General features: G+C 44.1%; 1 protein-coding gene across 2 annotated transcripts in view; it reads left to right on the top strand.

The window, feature by feature from the left end:
* The window catches only part of pfkfb3 (6-phosphofructo-2-kinase/fructose-2,6-biphosphatase 3), a 53,095-nt gene that overhangs the window by 20,742 nt on the left and 13,949 nt on the right, over window positions 1-18,404 (top strand). The window contains exons 4-12 of one of the 2 annotated variants that reach the window (XM_061914228.1): window positions 2,463-2,529; window positions 2,610-2,684; window positions 2,765-2,821; window positions 2,889-3,013; window positions 5,074-5,281; window positions 5,387-5,497; window positions 5,561-5,665; window positions 6,759-6,888; window positions 7,048-7,175. In XM_061914228.1, coding sequence (XP_061770212.1) covers window positions 2,463-2,529; window positions 2,610-2,684; window positions 2,765-2,821; window positions 2,889-3,013; window positions 5,074-5,281; window positions 5,387-5,497; window positions 5,561-5,665; window positions 6,759-6,888; window positions 7,048-7,175 — 1,006 coding nt within the window. Of the gene's footprint in view, window positions 1-2,462; window positions 2,530-2,609; window positions 2,685-2,764; window positions 2,822-2,888; window positions 3,014-5,073; window positions 5,282-5,350; window positions 5,498-5,560; window positions 5,666-6,758; window positions 6,889-7,047; window positions 7,176-18,404 lie in introns of both variants that reach the window. The other variant, XM_061914227.1, reaches the window with a different exon arrangement.

Genomic DNA, 18,404 nt, shown 5'->3' with positions numbered 1-18,404 from the left:
TAATACTCATACTTGCCAACCCTCCTAATTTTCCCGGTAGACTCCCGAAGTTCAGTGCCCTTCCCGAAAATCTCCCGAGGCAACCATTCTCCCGAATTTCTACAGATTTCCACATGGACAACTATATTGGTGGCGTATATTGCCTTTAGCGTTCTCTACAACCTGTCGTCACGTCCGCTTTTCCTCCATACTAACAGCGTGTCACATAATATTTGTGGCTTTTACACATACACACACACACACACGCACAAGTGAATGCAAGGCATACTTGGTAAACAGCCATACAGGTCACACTGAGAGTGGCTGTATAAACAACTTTAACACTGTTACAAATATGCACCACACTGTGAACCCACACCAAACAAGAATGACAAACACATTTCGGGTGAACATCCCCACCGTAACACAACAGAACAAATATACCGAGAACCCCTTGCAACACTATCTCTTCCGGGAAACTTCCAGCAAACTGAACAATAATTAACGTTTTATTCATGCATTTTCTCTTGCTACTTCAAGGTTTGAATGTTTGGTTCATTCATTATTATTTTATTTTCAAATGTATTATTAGCCTGTGGAAAAAATGTAATATTTACCTCAGAAGATTGAAAATAGAAAAAAAGGCAGAAGGGGGACCGGAGGGTGTGTTCCAACTATCGTGGGATCACACTCCTCAGCCTTCTCGGTAAGGTTTATTCAGGTGTACTGGAGAGGAGACTACGCCGGATAGTCGAACCTCGGATTCAGGACTAACAGTGTGGTTTTCGTCCTGGTCGTGGAACTGTGGACCAGCTCTATACTCTCGGCAGGGTTCTTGAGGGTGCATGGGAGTTTGCCCAACCAGTCTACATGTGCTTTGTGGACTTGGAGAAGGCATTCGACCGTGTCCCTCGGGAAGTCCTGTGGGGAGTGCTCAGAGAGTATGGGGTATCGGACTGTCTTATTGTGGCGGTCCGCTCCCTGTATGATCAGTGCCAGAGCTTGGTCCGCATTGCCAGCAGTAAGTCGGACACGTTTCCAGTAAGGGTTGGACTCCGCCAAGGCTGTCCTTTGTCACCCATTCTGTTCATAACTTTTATGGACAGAATTTGTAGGCGCAGTCAAGGCGTTGAGGGGTTCCGGTTTGGTGACCAAGGGATTAGGTCTCTGCTTTTTGCAGATGATGTGGTCCTGATGGCTTCATCTGACCGGGATCTTCAGCTCTCGCTGGATCGGTTCGCAGCCGAGTGTGAAGTGACCGGAATGAGAATCAGCACCTCCAAGTCCGAGTCCATGGTTCTCGCCCGGAAAAGGGTGGAATGCCATCTCCGGGTTGGGGAGGAGACCCTGCCCCAAGTGGAGGAGTTCAAGTACCTAGGAGTCTTGTTCACGAGTGAGGGAAGAGTGGATCGTGAGATCGACAGGCGGATCGGTGCGGCGTCTTCAGTAATGCGGACGTTGTAAAGATCCGTTGTGGTGAAGAAGGAGCTGAGCCGGAAGGCAAAGCTCTCAAATTACCGGTCGATCTACGTTCCCATCCTCACCTATGATCATGAGCTTTGGGTCATGACCGAAAGGATAAAATCACGGGTACAAGCGGCCCAAATGAGTTTGGGTCTCTCCCTTAGGGTGAGAAGCTCTACCATCCGGGAGGGACTCAAAGTAAAGCCGCTGCTCCTTCACATGGAGAGGAGCCAGATGAGGTGGTTCGGGCATCTGGTCAGGATGCCACCCGAACACCTCCCTAAGGAGGTGTTTAGGGCACGTCCAACCGGTAGGAGGCCACGGGGAAGACCCAGGAGAAGACTATGTCTCCCGGCTGGCCTGGGAACGCCTCAGGATCCCCCGGGAAGAGCTAGACGAAGTGGCTGGGGAGAGGGAAGTCTGGGTTTCCCTGCTTAGGCTGTTGCCCCCGTAACCCCACCTCGGATAAGCGGAAGATGATGGATGGATGGATTTTATTTGATATGCCATTGATATTTTTTTAATTATTATTATTATTATTATTTGAAACTGGATTTTGCATGTCACTAAAGTTATATAAGCCTTGCTTGTTCAATATTTATTGCAAAACTTGTTTGGGTCCCTAATTAAAAGGTTAATTTGTTCAACCTTGGCTCGCGGCTTTGTTCAGTTTAAAATTTTGGCCCACTCTGTATTTGACTTTGACACCCCTGATCTAGACTATTTCTATTCATTTGTCAGTAACATATTTTTAAAGACTACTCCAGTTACTTATCTGACTATTTAAATCTGTGTGTGGCATTGCATGAGTCTTTTACAAGGGCCTCATCTTATTCTACACAACAAGAAGGACGGTGTTCAACTTTGAATAATCCAAAAAATGGTCGAACTTCCCAGCTTGACTTCCCCGTGGTCAAATTTCCGTAAAGTTTTTGGAAATTTACCGGAAGCTTTGCAACCCTAGTGTTGATAGAACGCAGGCAGAGGTGCAAAGTCCTCAGCGTGTGTTTGCCCCGCAGACAATGTGCCTTGGCGGCCCTGAGGGACGTCAAGTCCTACCTGCAGGACGAAGGAGGACAAGTAGCGGTACGTTTTTTTTTTTTTGTCACTGCTGCTCGTGGAAATCCTTGCAGCACTTTGAAACTGAGGAGCATGTGTCCATGCAGGTCTTCGACGCGACAAACACCACGAGGGAAAGGAGAGAGATGATCCTCCAGTTCGGCCGCGAGAATGGCTTCAAGGTAAGCCCCTCGTTTCTACGGCGACCTGCCGCTCTTTTAGTCGCCGCGACCACAGTTTTTTTTTTTTTTTTTTGCCGCAGATCTTTTTCATCGAGTCCGTCTGCGACGACCCTGACGTGATCGCATCCAACATCATGGTGAGGGAGGATTTGTCGTAGCTGAAAGATGCAGGGCAACAATGAAAGTGACTTCCTTCCTGCGCAGGAAGTGAAGGTGTCCTGTCCGGACTACAAAGATAGCAACAAGACCGAAGCCATGCTGGACTTCCAAAGGAGAATCGAATGTTACAACGCAAGCTACCAACCTCTAGACCCTGACGGGCACGACAGGTAAGCGTCCATCATCTCAGGAAGCCATCAAGTTTACAGTATTTTTGGACCACTTGGAGGGCTTCACGGTGGCAGAGGGGTTAGTGCGTCTGCCTCACAATACGAAGGTCCTGCAGTCCTGGGTTCAAATCCAGGCTCGGGATCTTTCTGTGTGGAGTTTGCATGTTCTCCCCGTGAATGCGTGGGTTCCCTCCGGGTACTCCGGCTTCCTCCCACCTCCAAAGACATGCACCTGGGGATAGGTTGATTGGCAACACTAAAAAAAATTGGCCCTAGTGTGTGAATGTGAGTGTGAATGTTGTCTGTCTATCTGTGTTGGCCCTGCGATGAGGTGGCAACTTGTCCAGGGTGTACCCCGCCTTCCGCCCGACTGTAGCTGAGATAGGAGCCAGCGCCCCCCGCGACCCCAAAAGGGAATAAGCGGTAGAAAATGGATGGATGGATGGACCACTTGGATTGTAAAGTGCGTTAAAAGGCTCATATTTATTTTTCTACATTTCAAACGCGTACAGAACATGTGATGGTGGTTCATCGCTCAAAAGTTTGCTCAGATGATGTTTTACGGAGTGTTTTGGAGCCGCCTTGTGACTGTCTCTTTTTGTGGGCAGTCCTACTTACGTGCCTCCACTTCAACAACGTAATCTACCGTCATCTTTGTTGTAGCGGTAGTTTTTAGCGCTTCCATAGCGATTCTACTGACAGATATAAGTTAGAACTGTTCACCACTTATTAGAAAGGGCAACAGTGAAGTGAATTATATTTATATAGCGCTTTTCTCTAGTGACTAAAAGCACTTTTACATAGTGAAACGTAATATTTAAGTTCCATTTAAACCAGTGCGGGTGGCACGGGGAGCAGGTGGGTAAAGTGTCTTTGCCCAAGGACACAATGGCAGTGACTAGGATGGCGAAAGCGGGGATGGAACCTGGAACCCTCATTGCGTGGCGCAGTGGTTGTGCGCAACCCGAGGGCCCCTGGTTCAAATCCCACCTAGTACCAACCTCGTCACATCCGTTGTGTCCTGAGCAAGACACTTCACCCTTGCTCCTGATGGGTGCTGGTTGGCGCCTTGCATGGCAGCTCCCTCCATCAGTGTGTGAATGTGTGTGTAAATGTGGAAGTAGTGTCAAAGCGCTTTGAGTACCTTGAAGGTAGAAAAGCGCTATACAAGTACAATTTATTTATATTTATAAGTTGCTGGCACGGCCACTCTAAACCGCCCCACAGCGGAGGATGAATGTCCCACAACAATATTGACTGCGGCGTGGACTACAATGGCGGATGCGCACACATTTTCGGTACTATGTAGATCCCAAATACACATCAGCAGGAACCAATAGGTAAAAAAAGTTTCTTTTGAGTGCGAAACATGGTCTCCTTTTGGGGGTCCTTACACATACCATAATAATAGCGTATGTTGAAGCACAGTACGTCTGACTATGGTAGCCGTAATGCTCGGTCAATCATTCAAGCGGTGCAACTTTCGTAGCTTACCCAAGTCGCACCAAAACATTTTGACAGATTTTTTGAGCGTTGTTTGTAATGTTCGATATTTCCAATGAAACCTCAATGTTTTGCTGTTGCTTGCTAGCGTCATTTTGCTAGCATTATACCGGGCGAAATAGTTCAGTTGGTAGAGTGGCCGTGCCAGCAATTTGAGGGTTCCAGGTTCGATTCCCCGCTTCCCCCATCCTAGTCACTGCCGTTGTGTCCTCGGGCAAGACACTTTACCCACACTTGCTCCCAGTGCCACCCACACTGCTTTAAATGGAACTTAGCTATTGGCTTTCACTATGTAAAGCGCTTTGAGTCACTAAAGAAAAACGCTATATACATATGTATATTTATTGAACAGGCGTCCACCTGCAGTCCACACGTATGTCCTATGTAGGACTGCCATCTACTGGTCACACTTTCCATTACACTATGTACCAAATAAAAGTGCTTCGATGTCGGTAAGCATAACCAGCATTGTTTTGTGCATTGGGCGCAGCGGGTTTATAAGGCGCACTCTACATTTTTGACGAAGTGTAAGGATTTGATGTGTGCTCGCCATGCAGAGATCTGTCCTTCATCAAGGTGATAGACGTGGGTCGCCGCTTCTTGGTCAACCGCATCCAGGACCACATCCAGAGCAAGATGGTGTACTACCTGATGAACATCCACGTCCAGCCGCGCACTATCTACCTGTGTCGACACGGAGAGAGCACCGACAACCTGGAGGGGCGGCTCGGGGGCGACGCTGGCCTCTCGCCGAGGGGCAGACAGGTAGGACGCCCCGCCCCCACGATTGTAGGACCTGGCTGGTGATTGTGGCCTACTACTACTCTTATGTAGTTTTCTGCCGCCTTGGCTGGCTTTGTGGAGGAGCAGCAGCTGAAGAAGCTAAAGGTTTGGAGCAGCCAGCTGTGTCGCAGCATCCAGACCGCCGAGCACTTGGGGCTCCCGTACGAGCAGTGGAAGGCCCTTAATGAGATCGATGCGGTGAGTCTTGTGTTCTTGCTCCTCCTGGGTGTGCTCCCCGTCTGAAGGTGTTGCCGTCTGCAGGGCGTGTGCGAGGAGATGACCTACGATGAAGTGAAGGAGAAATTCCCTGAAGAGTTCGCCCTGAGGGATGAAGATAAATACTACTACCGCTACCCGGCTGGAGAGGTAGGACTGACTTGTTGACTTGGGGTCCTACTCACAGCAGGGGGGAGCGACAGGAAGCTGCAAACTACTACAGATAACCCACGGGTTTGTTAGTGTTGCATTTAGACCAGATGTTCCTCCGAGGGATTTTAAGTTGCTGGTCAGTCCCAAGTTCTTTTGATGACACAGAAGCTGATTTTAAATAACCCAGAACAGAATAGGTATTTTGCAATTTATTCCAAAGCTTTGGAGAGACCAACCTAAAAAACAACACATTCAATTTGCGTCGCCTCATTGATCTGAAAACACTACGGAAGTGTTGTCTTTTTCAATATACCAATAGTTGAAATAATCCATTGTTCTTATGGTTAAACACATAATTAACGTTGAAATAATCCATTGTTCTTATGGTTAAACACATAATTAGGGGCGGGCAGTGAAAGCTGGTTTCATGATAGCACCAACACCTGGCTTCTTTTGTGGTGTCATTCAGCGGGATGATAAGATAGTCTGAGTCATGCGCGCAGTGTCTTGACTCTGACAGGGTTTATTATTGTTCCACGCAGTAGCTCAGTTACAAAGGATGGAAAAGACAAGGCACAAAAAGAAGGCGACAACTAAAGGAATAAAGTAGACTAAAAATGTACTATAGTAGCAATATAACATTATTTACATATTATATATTCAGTATATAATATATACTCATTTCTAATATTATATATCATTTAATTTCATGTGGCCCGCCACCTAATTTAGTCAGTGTCATGTCACTCCATCATTTTATTTCAAGTGGCCCTCCACATCACTGCAAGTGGCCCCTGGAAGGCTGGACATGTGTGTCAGTAAAACTCTTTTTGTGTCAAATGCATTTATTAGGAAAAAGCATGAAGTTTCATGTCTGCTAAATCTGGTTCAGGTTCCTGGGGCGGCAGAGTGGCCGTGCCAGCAACTTCAGGGTTCCAGGTTCGATCCCCACTGCCGCCATCCTAGTCACTGCCATTGTGTCCTTGGGCAAGACACTATAACTCACGTCATCCATCCAACAATTGTCTGACAATTATATATCTATCTTTCTATGACAGATTTAATAATGATGATGATGTGTTTGTTGTAGTCCTACCAGGACGTGGTCCAGAGGGTGGAGCCTGTCATCATGGAGCTGGAGCGTCAGGAGAATGTTCTTGTCATCTGTCACCAAGCTGTCATGCGCTGCCTGCTCGCTTACTTCCTGGATAAAAGTGCAGGTCAGTGAATCAATATACTACATTGTTCATCAATATTCTAGATTTTTCATCAATATACTACATTATTCATCAATATTCTAGATTATTCATGAATAATGTATATTATTCATCAATATTTCATACATGCAATGTACATTGTTTATATGATTGATGTTGTAGAGGAGATGCCCTACCTGAAGTGTCCTCTCCACACGGTGCTGAAGCTCACACCTGTGGCCTATGGCTGCAAGGTGGAGTCCATCTCCTTCAAAGTGGAGGCAGTCAACACCCATAGAGAGAGACCACAGGTAATGACACGAGTCCACATAGTCGACTACCCTCTGACTCATATCACTAGTCCACATAGTCTACTACCCTCTGACTCATGTCACTAGTCCACATAGTCTACTACCCTCTAACATAGTCGACTACCCTCTGACTTATATCACTAGTCCACATAGTCTACTACCTTCTGACATAGTCGACTACCTTCTGACTCATATCACTAGTCCACATAGTCTACTACCTCCTGACATAGTTACTACCTTCTGACTCACATCACTAGTCCACATAGTCTACTACCTTCTGACATAGTCTACTACCTTCTGACTCACATCACTAGTCCACATAGTCTACTACCTTCTGACATAGTCTACTACCCTCTGACATAGTTGACTACCCTCTGACTCATGTCACTAGTCCACATAGTCTACTACCTTCTTACATAGTCTACTACCCTCTGACATACTTCTACCTTCTGGCTCATATCACTAGTCCACATAGTCTACGACCTTCTGACATAGTCTACTACCTTCTGACTCATATCACTAGTCCACATATTCTACAACCTTCTGACATAGTCTACTACCTTCTGACAGAGTGTACTACCTTTTGACATAGTCTACTACCTTCTGACTCATATCACTAGTCCACATAGTCTACTACCTTCCGACATAGTCTACTACCTTCTGACTCATATCACTAGTCCACATAGTCGACTATCCTCTGACTCATATCACTAGTCCACATAGTCTACTACCTTCTGACATAGTCTACTACCTTCTGACTCATATCACTAGTCCACATAGTCTACTACCCTCTGACATAGTCGACTACCCTCTGACTCATATCACTAGTCCACATAGTCTACTACCTTCTGACATAGTCTACTACCTTCTGACTCATATCACTAGTCCACATAGTCTACTACCTTCTGACATAGTTTACTACCTTCTGACTCATATCACTAGTCCACATAGTCTACTACCCTCTGACATAGTCGACTACCTTCTGACTCATATCACTAGTCCACATAGTCTACTACCTCCTGACATAGTCTACTACCTTCTGACTCACATCACTAGTCCACATAGTCTACTACCTTCTTACATAGTCTACTACCCTCTGACATACTTCTACCTTCTGGCTCATATCACTAGTCCACATAGTCTACGACCTTCTGACATAGTCTACTACCTTCTGACTCATATCACTAGTCCACATAGTCTACAACCTTCTGACATAGTCTACTACCTTCTGACAGAGTGTACTACCTTTTGACATAGTCTACTACCTTCTGACTCATATCACTAGTCCACATAGTCTACTACCTTCCGACATAGTCTACTACCTTCTGACTCATATCACTAGTCCACATAGTCGACTACCCTCTGACTCATATCACTAGTCCACATAGTCTACTACCTTCTGACATAGTCTACTACCTTCTGACTCATATCACTAGTCCACATAGTCTACTACCCTCTGACATAGTCGACTACCCTCTGACTCATATCACTAGTCCACATAGTCTACTACCTTCTGACATAGTCTACTACCTTCTGACTCATATCACTAGTCCACATAGTCTACTACCTTCTGACATAGTCTACTACCTTCTGACTCATATCACTAGTCCACATAGTCTACTACCCTCTGACATAGTCGACTACCCTCTGACTCATAACTACCCTCTGACTCATATCACTAGTCCACATAGTCTACTACCTTCTGACATAGTCTACTACCTTCTGACTCATATCACTAGTCCACATAGTCTACTACCCTCTGACATAGTCGACTACCCTCTGACTCATATCACTAGTCCACATAGTCTACTACCTTCTGACATAGTCTACTACCTTCTGACTCATATCACTAGTCCACATAGTCTACTACCTTCTGACATAGTCTACTACCTTCTGACTCATATCACTAGTCCACATAGTCGACTACCCTCTGACTCATATCACTAGTCCACATAGTCTACTACCTTCTGACATAGTCTACTACCTTCTGACTCATATCACTAGTCCACATAGTCTACTACCTTCTGACATAGTCTACTACCTTCTGACTCATATCACTAGTCCACATAGTCTACTACCCTCTGACATAGTCGACTACCCTCTGACTCATAACTACCCTCTGACTCATATCACTAGTCCACATAGTCTACTACCTTCTGACATAGTCTACTACCTTCTGACTCATATCACTAGTCCACATAGTCTACTACCCTCTGACATAGTCGACTACCCTCTGACTCATATCACTAGTCCACATAGTCTACTACCTTCTGACATAGTCTACTACCTTCTGACTCATATCACTAGTCCACATAGTCTACTACCTTCTGACATAGTCTACTACCTTCTGACTCATATCACTAGTCCACATAGTCTACTACCCTCTGACATAGTCGACTACCCTCTGACTCATATCACTAGTCCACATAGTCTACTACCTTCTGACATAGTCGACTACCTTCTGACTCATATCACTAGTCCACATAGTCTACTACCTTCTGACATAGTTGACTACCCTCTGACTCATATCACTAGTCAACATAGTCTACTACCTTTTGACATAGTCTACTACCCTCTTACTCATATCACTAGTCCACATAGTCTACTACTCTCCGACATAGTCGACTACCCTCTGAATTAGTCTACTACCTTCTGACTCATGTCACTACCCTCCACATAGTCTAGTACCTTCTGACTCATATCACTAGTCCATTAGTTCACATAGTCTACTACCTTCTGACTCATATCACTAGTCCACATAGTCTACTACCTTCTGACATAGTCTACTACCTTCTGACTATCACTAGTCCACATAGTCTACTACCCTCTGACATAGTCGACTACCCTCTGACTCATATCACTAGTCCACATAGTCTACTACCTTCTGACATAGTCTACTACCTTCTGACTCATATCACTAGTCCACATAATCTACTACCCTCCGACATAGTCGACTACCCTCTGACATAGTCTACTACCTTCTGAATCATGTCACTACCCTCCACATAGTCTACTACCTTCTGACTCATATCACTAGTCCACATAGTCTACTACCTTCTGACATAGTCTACTACCTTCCGACTCATATCACTAGTCCACATAGTCTATTACCTTCTGACATAGTCTACTACCTTCTGACTCATATCACTAGTTCACAGTCTACTACCTTCTGACATAGTCGACTACCTTCTGACTCATATCAGTAGTCCACATAGTCTACTACCCTCTGACATAGTCGACTACCCTCTGACATAGTCGACTACCCTCTGACTCATATCACTAGTCCACATAGTCTACTACCTTCTGACATAGTCGACTACCTTCTGACTCATATCACTAGTCCACATAGTCTACTACCTTCTGACATAGTCTACTACCTTCTGACATAGTTGACTACCCTCTGACTCATATCACTAGTCCACATAGTCTACTACCTTCTGACATAGTCTACTACCTTCTGACATAGTTGACTACCCTCTGACTCATATCACTAGTCCACATAGTCTACTACCTTCTGACATAGTCTACTACCTTCTGACATAGTCGACTACCCTCTGACTCATATCACTAGTCCACATAGTCTACTACCTTCTGACATAGTCGACTACCTTCTGACTCATATCACTAGTCCACATAGTCTACTACCTTCTGACATAGTCTACTACCTTCTGACATAGTTGACTACCCTCTGACTCATATCACTAGTCCACATAGTCTACTACCTTCTGACATAGTCTACTACCTTCTGACATAGTCTACTACCTTCTGACATAGTTGACTACCCTCTGACTCATATCACTAGTCCACATAGTCTACTACCTTCTGACATAGTCTACTACCCTCTTACTCATATCACTAGTCCACATAGTCTACTACTCTCCGACATAGTCGACTACCCTCTGAATTAGTCTACTACCTTCTGACTCATGTCACTACCCTCCACATAGTCTAGTACCTTCTGACTCATATCACTAGTCCACTAGTTCACATAGTCTACTACCTTCTGACATAGTCTACTACCTTCTGACTCATATCACTAGTCCACATAGTCTACTACCTTCTGACATAGTCTACTACCTTCTGACATAGTCTACTACCTTCTGACTATCACTAGTCCACATAGTCTACTACCCTCTGACATAGTCGACTACCCTCTGACTCATATCACTAGTCCACATAGTCTACTACCTTCTGACATAGTCTACTACCTTCTGACTCATATCACTAGTCCACATAGTCTACTACCTTCTGACATAGTCTACTACCTTCTGACTATCACTAGTCCACATAGTCTACTACCTTCTGACTCATATCACTAGTCCACATAATCTACTACCCTCCGACATAGTCGACTACCCTCTGACATAGTCTACTACCTTCTGACTCATGTCACTACCCTCCACATAGTCTACTACCTTCTGACTCATATCACTAGTCCACATAGTCTACTACCTTCTGACATAATCGACTACCTTCTGACTCATATCACTAGTCCACATAGTCTACTACCTTCTGACATAGTCTCCTACCTTCTGACTCATATCACTAGTCCACATAGTCTACTACCTTCTGACATAGTCTACTACCTTCTGACTCATATCACTAGTCCACATAGTCTACAAACTTCTGACATAGTCTACTACCTTCTGACTCATATCACTAGTACACATAGTCTACTACCTTCTGACATAGTCTACTACTTTCTGACTCATATTACTAGTCCACATAGTCTACTACCTTCTGACATAGTTGACTACGTTCTGACTCATATCACTAGTCCACATAGTCTACTACCCTCCGACATAGCCGACTACCCTCTGACATAGTCTACTACCTTCTGACTCATGTCACTAGTCCACATAGTCTACTACCCTCTGACATAGTCTACTACCCTCTGATTTATATCACTAGTCCACATAGTCTACTACCTTCTGACATAGTCGACTACCCTCTGACTCATATCACTAGTCCACATATTCTACAACCTTCTGACATAGTCTACTACCTTCTGACAGAGTGTACTACCTTTTGACATAGTCTACTACCTTCTGACTCATATCACTAGTCCACATAGTCTACTACCTTCCGACATAGTCTACTACCTTCTGACTCATATCACTAGTCCACATAGTCGACTATCCTCTGACTCATATCACTAGTCCACATAGTCTACGACCTTCTGACATAGTCTACTACCTTCTGACTCATATCACTAGTCCACATAGTCGACTACCCTCTGACTCATATCACTAGTCCACATAGTCTACTACCTTCTGACATAGTCTACTACCTTCTGACTCATATCACTAGTCCACATAGTCTACTACCCTCTGACATAGTCGACTACCCTCTGACTCATATCACTAGTCCACATAGTCTACTACCTTCTGACATAGTCTACTACCTTCTGACTCATATCACTAGTCCACATAGTCTACTACCTTCTGACATAGTCTACTACCTTCTGACTCATATCACTAGTCCACATAGTCTACTACCCTCTGACATAGTCGACTACCCTCTGACTCATATCACTAGTCCACATAGTCTACTACCTTCTGACATAGTCGACTACCTTCTGACTCATATCACTAGTCCACATAGTCTACTACCTTCTGACATAGTTGACTACCCTCTGACTCATATCACTAGTCAACATAGTCTACTACCTTTTGACATAGTCTACTACCCTCTTACTCATATCACTAGTCCACATAGTCTACTACTCTCCGACATAGTCGACTACCCTCTAAATTAGTCTACTACCTTCTGACTCATGTCACTACCCTCCACATAGTCTACTACCCTCTGACTCATATCACTAGTCCACTAGTTCACATAGTGTACTACCTTCTGACATAGTCTACTACCTTCTGACTCATATCACTAGTCCACATAGTCTACTACCCTCTGACATAGTCGACTACCCTCTGACATAGTCGACTACCCTCTGACTCATATCACTAGTCCACATAGTCTACTACCTTCTGACATAGTCGACTACCTTCTGACTCATATCACTAGTCCACATAGTCTACTACCTTCTGACATAGTCTACTACCTTCTGACATAGTTGACTACCCTCTGACTCATATCACTAGTCCACATAGTCTACTACCTTCTGACATAGTCTACTACCCTCTTACTCATATCACTAGTCCACATAGTCTACTACTCTCCGACATAGTCGACTACCCTCTGAATTAATCTACTACCTTCTGACTCATGTCACTACCCTCCACATAGTCTAGTACCTTCTGACTCATATCACTAGTCCATTAGTTCACATAGTCTACTACCTTCTGACTCATATCACTAGTCCACATAGTCTACTACCTTCTGACATAGTCTACTACCTTCTGACTATCACTAGTCCACATAGTCTACTACCCTCTGACATAGTCGACTACCCTCTGACTCATATCACTAGTCCACATAGTCTACTACCTTCTGACATAGTCTACTACCTTCTGACTCATATCACTAGTCCACATAGTCTACTACCTTCTGACATAGTCTACTACCTTCTGACTCATATCACTAGTCCACATAGTCTACTACCTTCTGACATAGTCTACTACCTTCTGACTATCACTAGTCCACATAGTCTACTACCCTCTGACATAGTCGACTACCCTCTGACTCATATCACTAGTCCACATAATCTACTACCCTCCGACATAGCCGACTACCCTCTGACATAGTCTACTACCTTCTGACTCATGTCACTACCCTCCACATAGTCTACTACCTTCTGACTCATATCACTAGTCCACATAGTCTATTACCTTCTGACATAGTCTACTACCTTCTGACTCATATCACTAGTTCACAGTATACTACCTTCTGACATAGTCGACTACCTTCTGACTCATATCAGTAGTCCACATAGTCTACTACCCTCTGACATAGTCGACTACCCTCTGACTCATATCACTAGTCCACATAGTCTACTACCTTCTGACATAGTCGACTACCTTCTGACTCATATCACTAGTCCACATAGTCTACTACCTTCTGACATAGTCTACTACCTTCTGACATAGTTGACTACCCTCTGACTCATATCACTAGTCCACATAGTCTACTACCTTCTGACATAGTCTACTACCTTCTGACATAGTTGACTACCCTCTGACTCATATCACTAGTCCACATAGTCTACTACCTTCTGACATAGTCTACTACCCTCTTACTCATATCACTAGTCCACATAGTCTACTACTCTCCGACATAGTCGACTACCCTCTGAATTAGTCTACTACCTTCTGACTCATGTCACTACCCTCCACATAGTCTAGTACCTTCTGACTCATATCACTAGTCCACTAGTTCACATAGTCTACTACCTTCTGACATAGTCTACTACCTTCTGACTCATATCACTAGTCCACATAGTCTACTACCTTCTGACATAGTCTACTACCTTCTGACTATCACTAGTCCACATAGTCTACTACCCTCTGACATAGTCGACTACCCTCTGACTCATATCACTAGTCCACATAGTCTACTACTCTCCGACATAGTCTACTACCTTCTGACTCATATCACTAGTCCACATAGTCTACTACCTTCTGACATAGTCTACTACCTTCTGACTCATATCACTAGTCCACATAGTCTACTACCTTCTGACATAGTCTACTACCTTCTGACTATCACTAGTCCACATAGTCTACTACCCTCTGACATAGTCGACTACCCTCTGACTCATATCACTAGTCCACATAATCTACTACCCTCCGACATAGTCGACTACCCTCTGACATAGTCTACTACCTTCTGACTCATGTCACTACCCTCCACATAGTCTACTACCTTCTGACTCATATCACTAGTCCACATAGTCTACTACCTTCTGACATAGTCTACTACCTTCCGACTCATATCACTAGTCCACATAGTCTATTACCTTCTGACATAGTCTACTACCTTCTGACTCATATCACTAGTTCACAGTCTACTACCTTCTGACATAGTCGACTACCTTCTGACTCATATCAGTAGTCCACATAGTCTACTACCCTCTGACATAGTCGACTACCCTCTGACATAGTCGACTACCCTCTGACTCATATCACTAGTCCACATAGTCTACTACCTTCTGACATAGTCGACTACCTTCTGACTCATATCACTAGTCCACATAGTCTACTACCTTCTGACATAGTCTACTACCTTCTGACATAGTTGACTACCCTCTGACTCATATCACTAGTCCACATAGTCTACTACCTTCTGACATAGTCTACTACCCTCTTACTCATATCACTAGTCCACATAGTCTACTACTCTCCGACATAGTCGACTACCCTCTGAATTAGTCTACTACCTTCTGACTCATGTCACTACCCTCCACATAGTCTAGTACCTTCTGACTCATATCACTAGTCCACTAGTTCACATAGTCTACTACCTTCTGACATAGTCTACTACCTTCTGACTCATATCACTAGTCCACATAGTCTACTACCTTCTGACATAGTCTACTACCTTCCGACTCATATCACTAGTCCACATAGTCTATTACCTTCTGACATAGTCTACTACCTTCTGACTCATATCACTAGTTCACAGTCTACTACCTTCTGACATAGTCGACTACCTTCTGACTCATATCAGTAGTCCACATAGTCTACTACCCTCTGACATAGTCGACTACCCTCTGACATAGTCGACTACCCTCTGACTCATATCACTAGTCCACATAGTCTACTACCTTCTGACATAGTCGACTACCTTCTGACTCATATCACTAGTCCACATAGTCTACTACCTTCTGACATAGTCTACTACCTTCTGACATAGTTGACTACCCTCTGACTCATATCACTAGTCCACATAGTCTACTACCTTCTGACATAGTCTACTACCTTCTGACATAGTTGACTACCCTCTGACTCATATCACTAGTCCACATAGTCTACTACCTTCTGACATAGTCTACTACCCTCTTACTCATATCACTAGTCCACATAGTCTACTACTCTCCGACATAGTTGACTACCCTCTGAATTAGTCTACTACCTTCTGACTCATGTCACTACCCTCCACATAGTCTAGTACCTTCTGACTCATATCACTAGTCCACTAGTTCACATAGTCTACTACCTTCTGACATAGTCTACTACCTTCTGACTCATATCACTAGTCCACATAGTCTACTACCTTCTGGCATAGTCTACTACCTTCTGACTATCACTAGTCCACATAGTCTACTACCCTCTGACATAGTCGACTACCCTCTGACTCATATCACTAGTCCACATAGTCTACTACCTTCTGACATAGTCTACTACCTTCTGACTCATATCACTAGTCCACATAGTCTACTACCTTCTGACATAGTCTACTACCTTCTGACTCATATCACTAGTCCACATAGTCTACTACCTTCTGACATAGTCTACTACCTTCTGACTATCACTAGTCCACATAGTCTACTACCTTCTGACTCATATCACTAGTCCACATAATCTACTACCCTCCGACATAGTCGACTACCCTCTGACATAGTCTACTACCTTCTGACTCATGTCACTACCCTCCACATAGTCTACTACCTTCTGACTCATATCACTAGTCCACATAGTCTACTACCTTCTGACATAATCGACTACCTTCTGACTCATATCACTAGTCCACATAGTCTACTACCTTCTGACATAGTCTCCTACCTTCTGACTCATATCACTAGTCCACATAGTCTACTACCTTCTGACATAGTCTACTACCTTCTGACTCATATCACTAGTCCACATAGTCTACAAACTTCTGACATAGTCTACTACCTTCTGACTCATATCACTAGTACACATAGTCTACTACCTTCTGACATAGTCTACTACTTTCTGACTCATATCACTAGTCCACATAGTCTACTACCTTCTGACATAGTTGACTACGTTCTGACTCATATCACTAGTCCACATAGTCTACTACCCTCCGACATAGTCGACTACCCTCTGACATAGTCTACTACCTTCTGACTCATGTCACTAGTCCACATAGTCTACTACCCTCTGACATAGTCTACTACCCTCTGATTTATATCACTAGTCCACATAGTCTACTACCTTCTGACATAGTCTACTACCTTCTGACTCATATCACTAGTCCACATAGTCTACAAACTTCTGACATAGTCTACTACTTTCTGACTCATATCACTAGTCTACTACCTTCTGACATAGTTGACTACGTTCTGACTCATATCACTAGTCCACATAGTCTACTACCCTCCGACATAGTCGACTACCCTCTGACATAGTCTACTACCTTCTGACTCATGTCACTAGTCCACATAGTCTACTACCCTCTGACATAGTCTACTACCCTCTGATTTATATCACTAGTCCACATAGTCTACTACCTTCTGACATAGTCGACTACCCTCTGACTCATATCACTAGTCCACATAGTCTACAACCTTCTGACATAGTCTACTACCTTCTGACTCATATCACTAGTCCACATAGTCTACTACCTTCTGACATAGTCTACTACTTTCTGACTCATATCACTAGTCCACATAGTCTACTACCTTCTGACATAGTTGACTACCTTCTGACTCATATCACTAGTCCACATAGTCTACTACCCTCCGACATAGTCTACTACCTTCTGACTCATGTCACTAGTCCACATAGTCTACTACCCTCTGACATAGTCTACTACCCTCTGATTTATATCACTAGTCCACATAGTCTACTACCTTCTGACATAGTCGACTACCCTCTGACTCATATCACTAGTCCACATAGTCTACAACCTTCTGACATAGTCTACTACCTTCTGACTCATATCACTAGTCCACATAGTCTACAACCTTCTGACATAGTCTACTACCTTCTGACTCATATCACTAGTCCACATAGTCTACTACCCTGACATAGTTGACTACCCTCTGACTCATGTCACTAGTCCACATAGTCTACAACCTTCTGACATAGTCTACTACCTTCTGACTCATATCACTAGTCCACATAGTCTACTACCCTCTGACATAGTTGACTACCCTCTGACTCATGTCACTAGTCCACATAGTCTACTACCCTCTGACATAGTTGACTACCCTCTGACTCATGTCACTAGTCCACATAGTCTACTACCCTCTGACATTGTCTACTACCCTCTGACATACTTCTACCTTCTGGTTCATATCACTAGTCCACATAGTCTACGACCTTCTGACATAGTCTACTACCTTCTGACAGAGTCTACTAC

This window comes from Nerophis ophidion, linkage group LG10 (genome assembly GCF_033978795.1).
Source record: "Nerophis ophidion isolate RoL-2023_Sa linkage group LG10, RoL_Noph_v1.0, whole genome shotgun sequence".
NCBI lineage: Eukaryota > Metazoa > Chordata > Actinopteri > Syngnathiformes > Syngnathidae > Nerophis > Nerophis ophidion.
The sequence above is the reverse complement of the archived record's forward strand: the minus strand, read 5'-3'. Positions and strand labels throughout refer to the sequence as shown.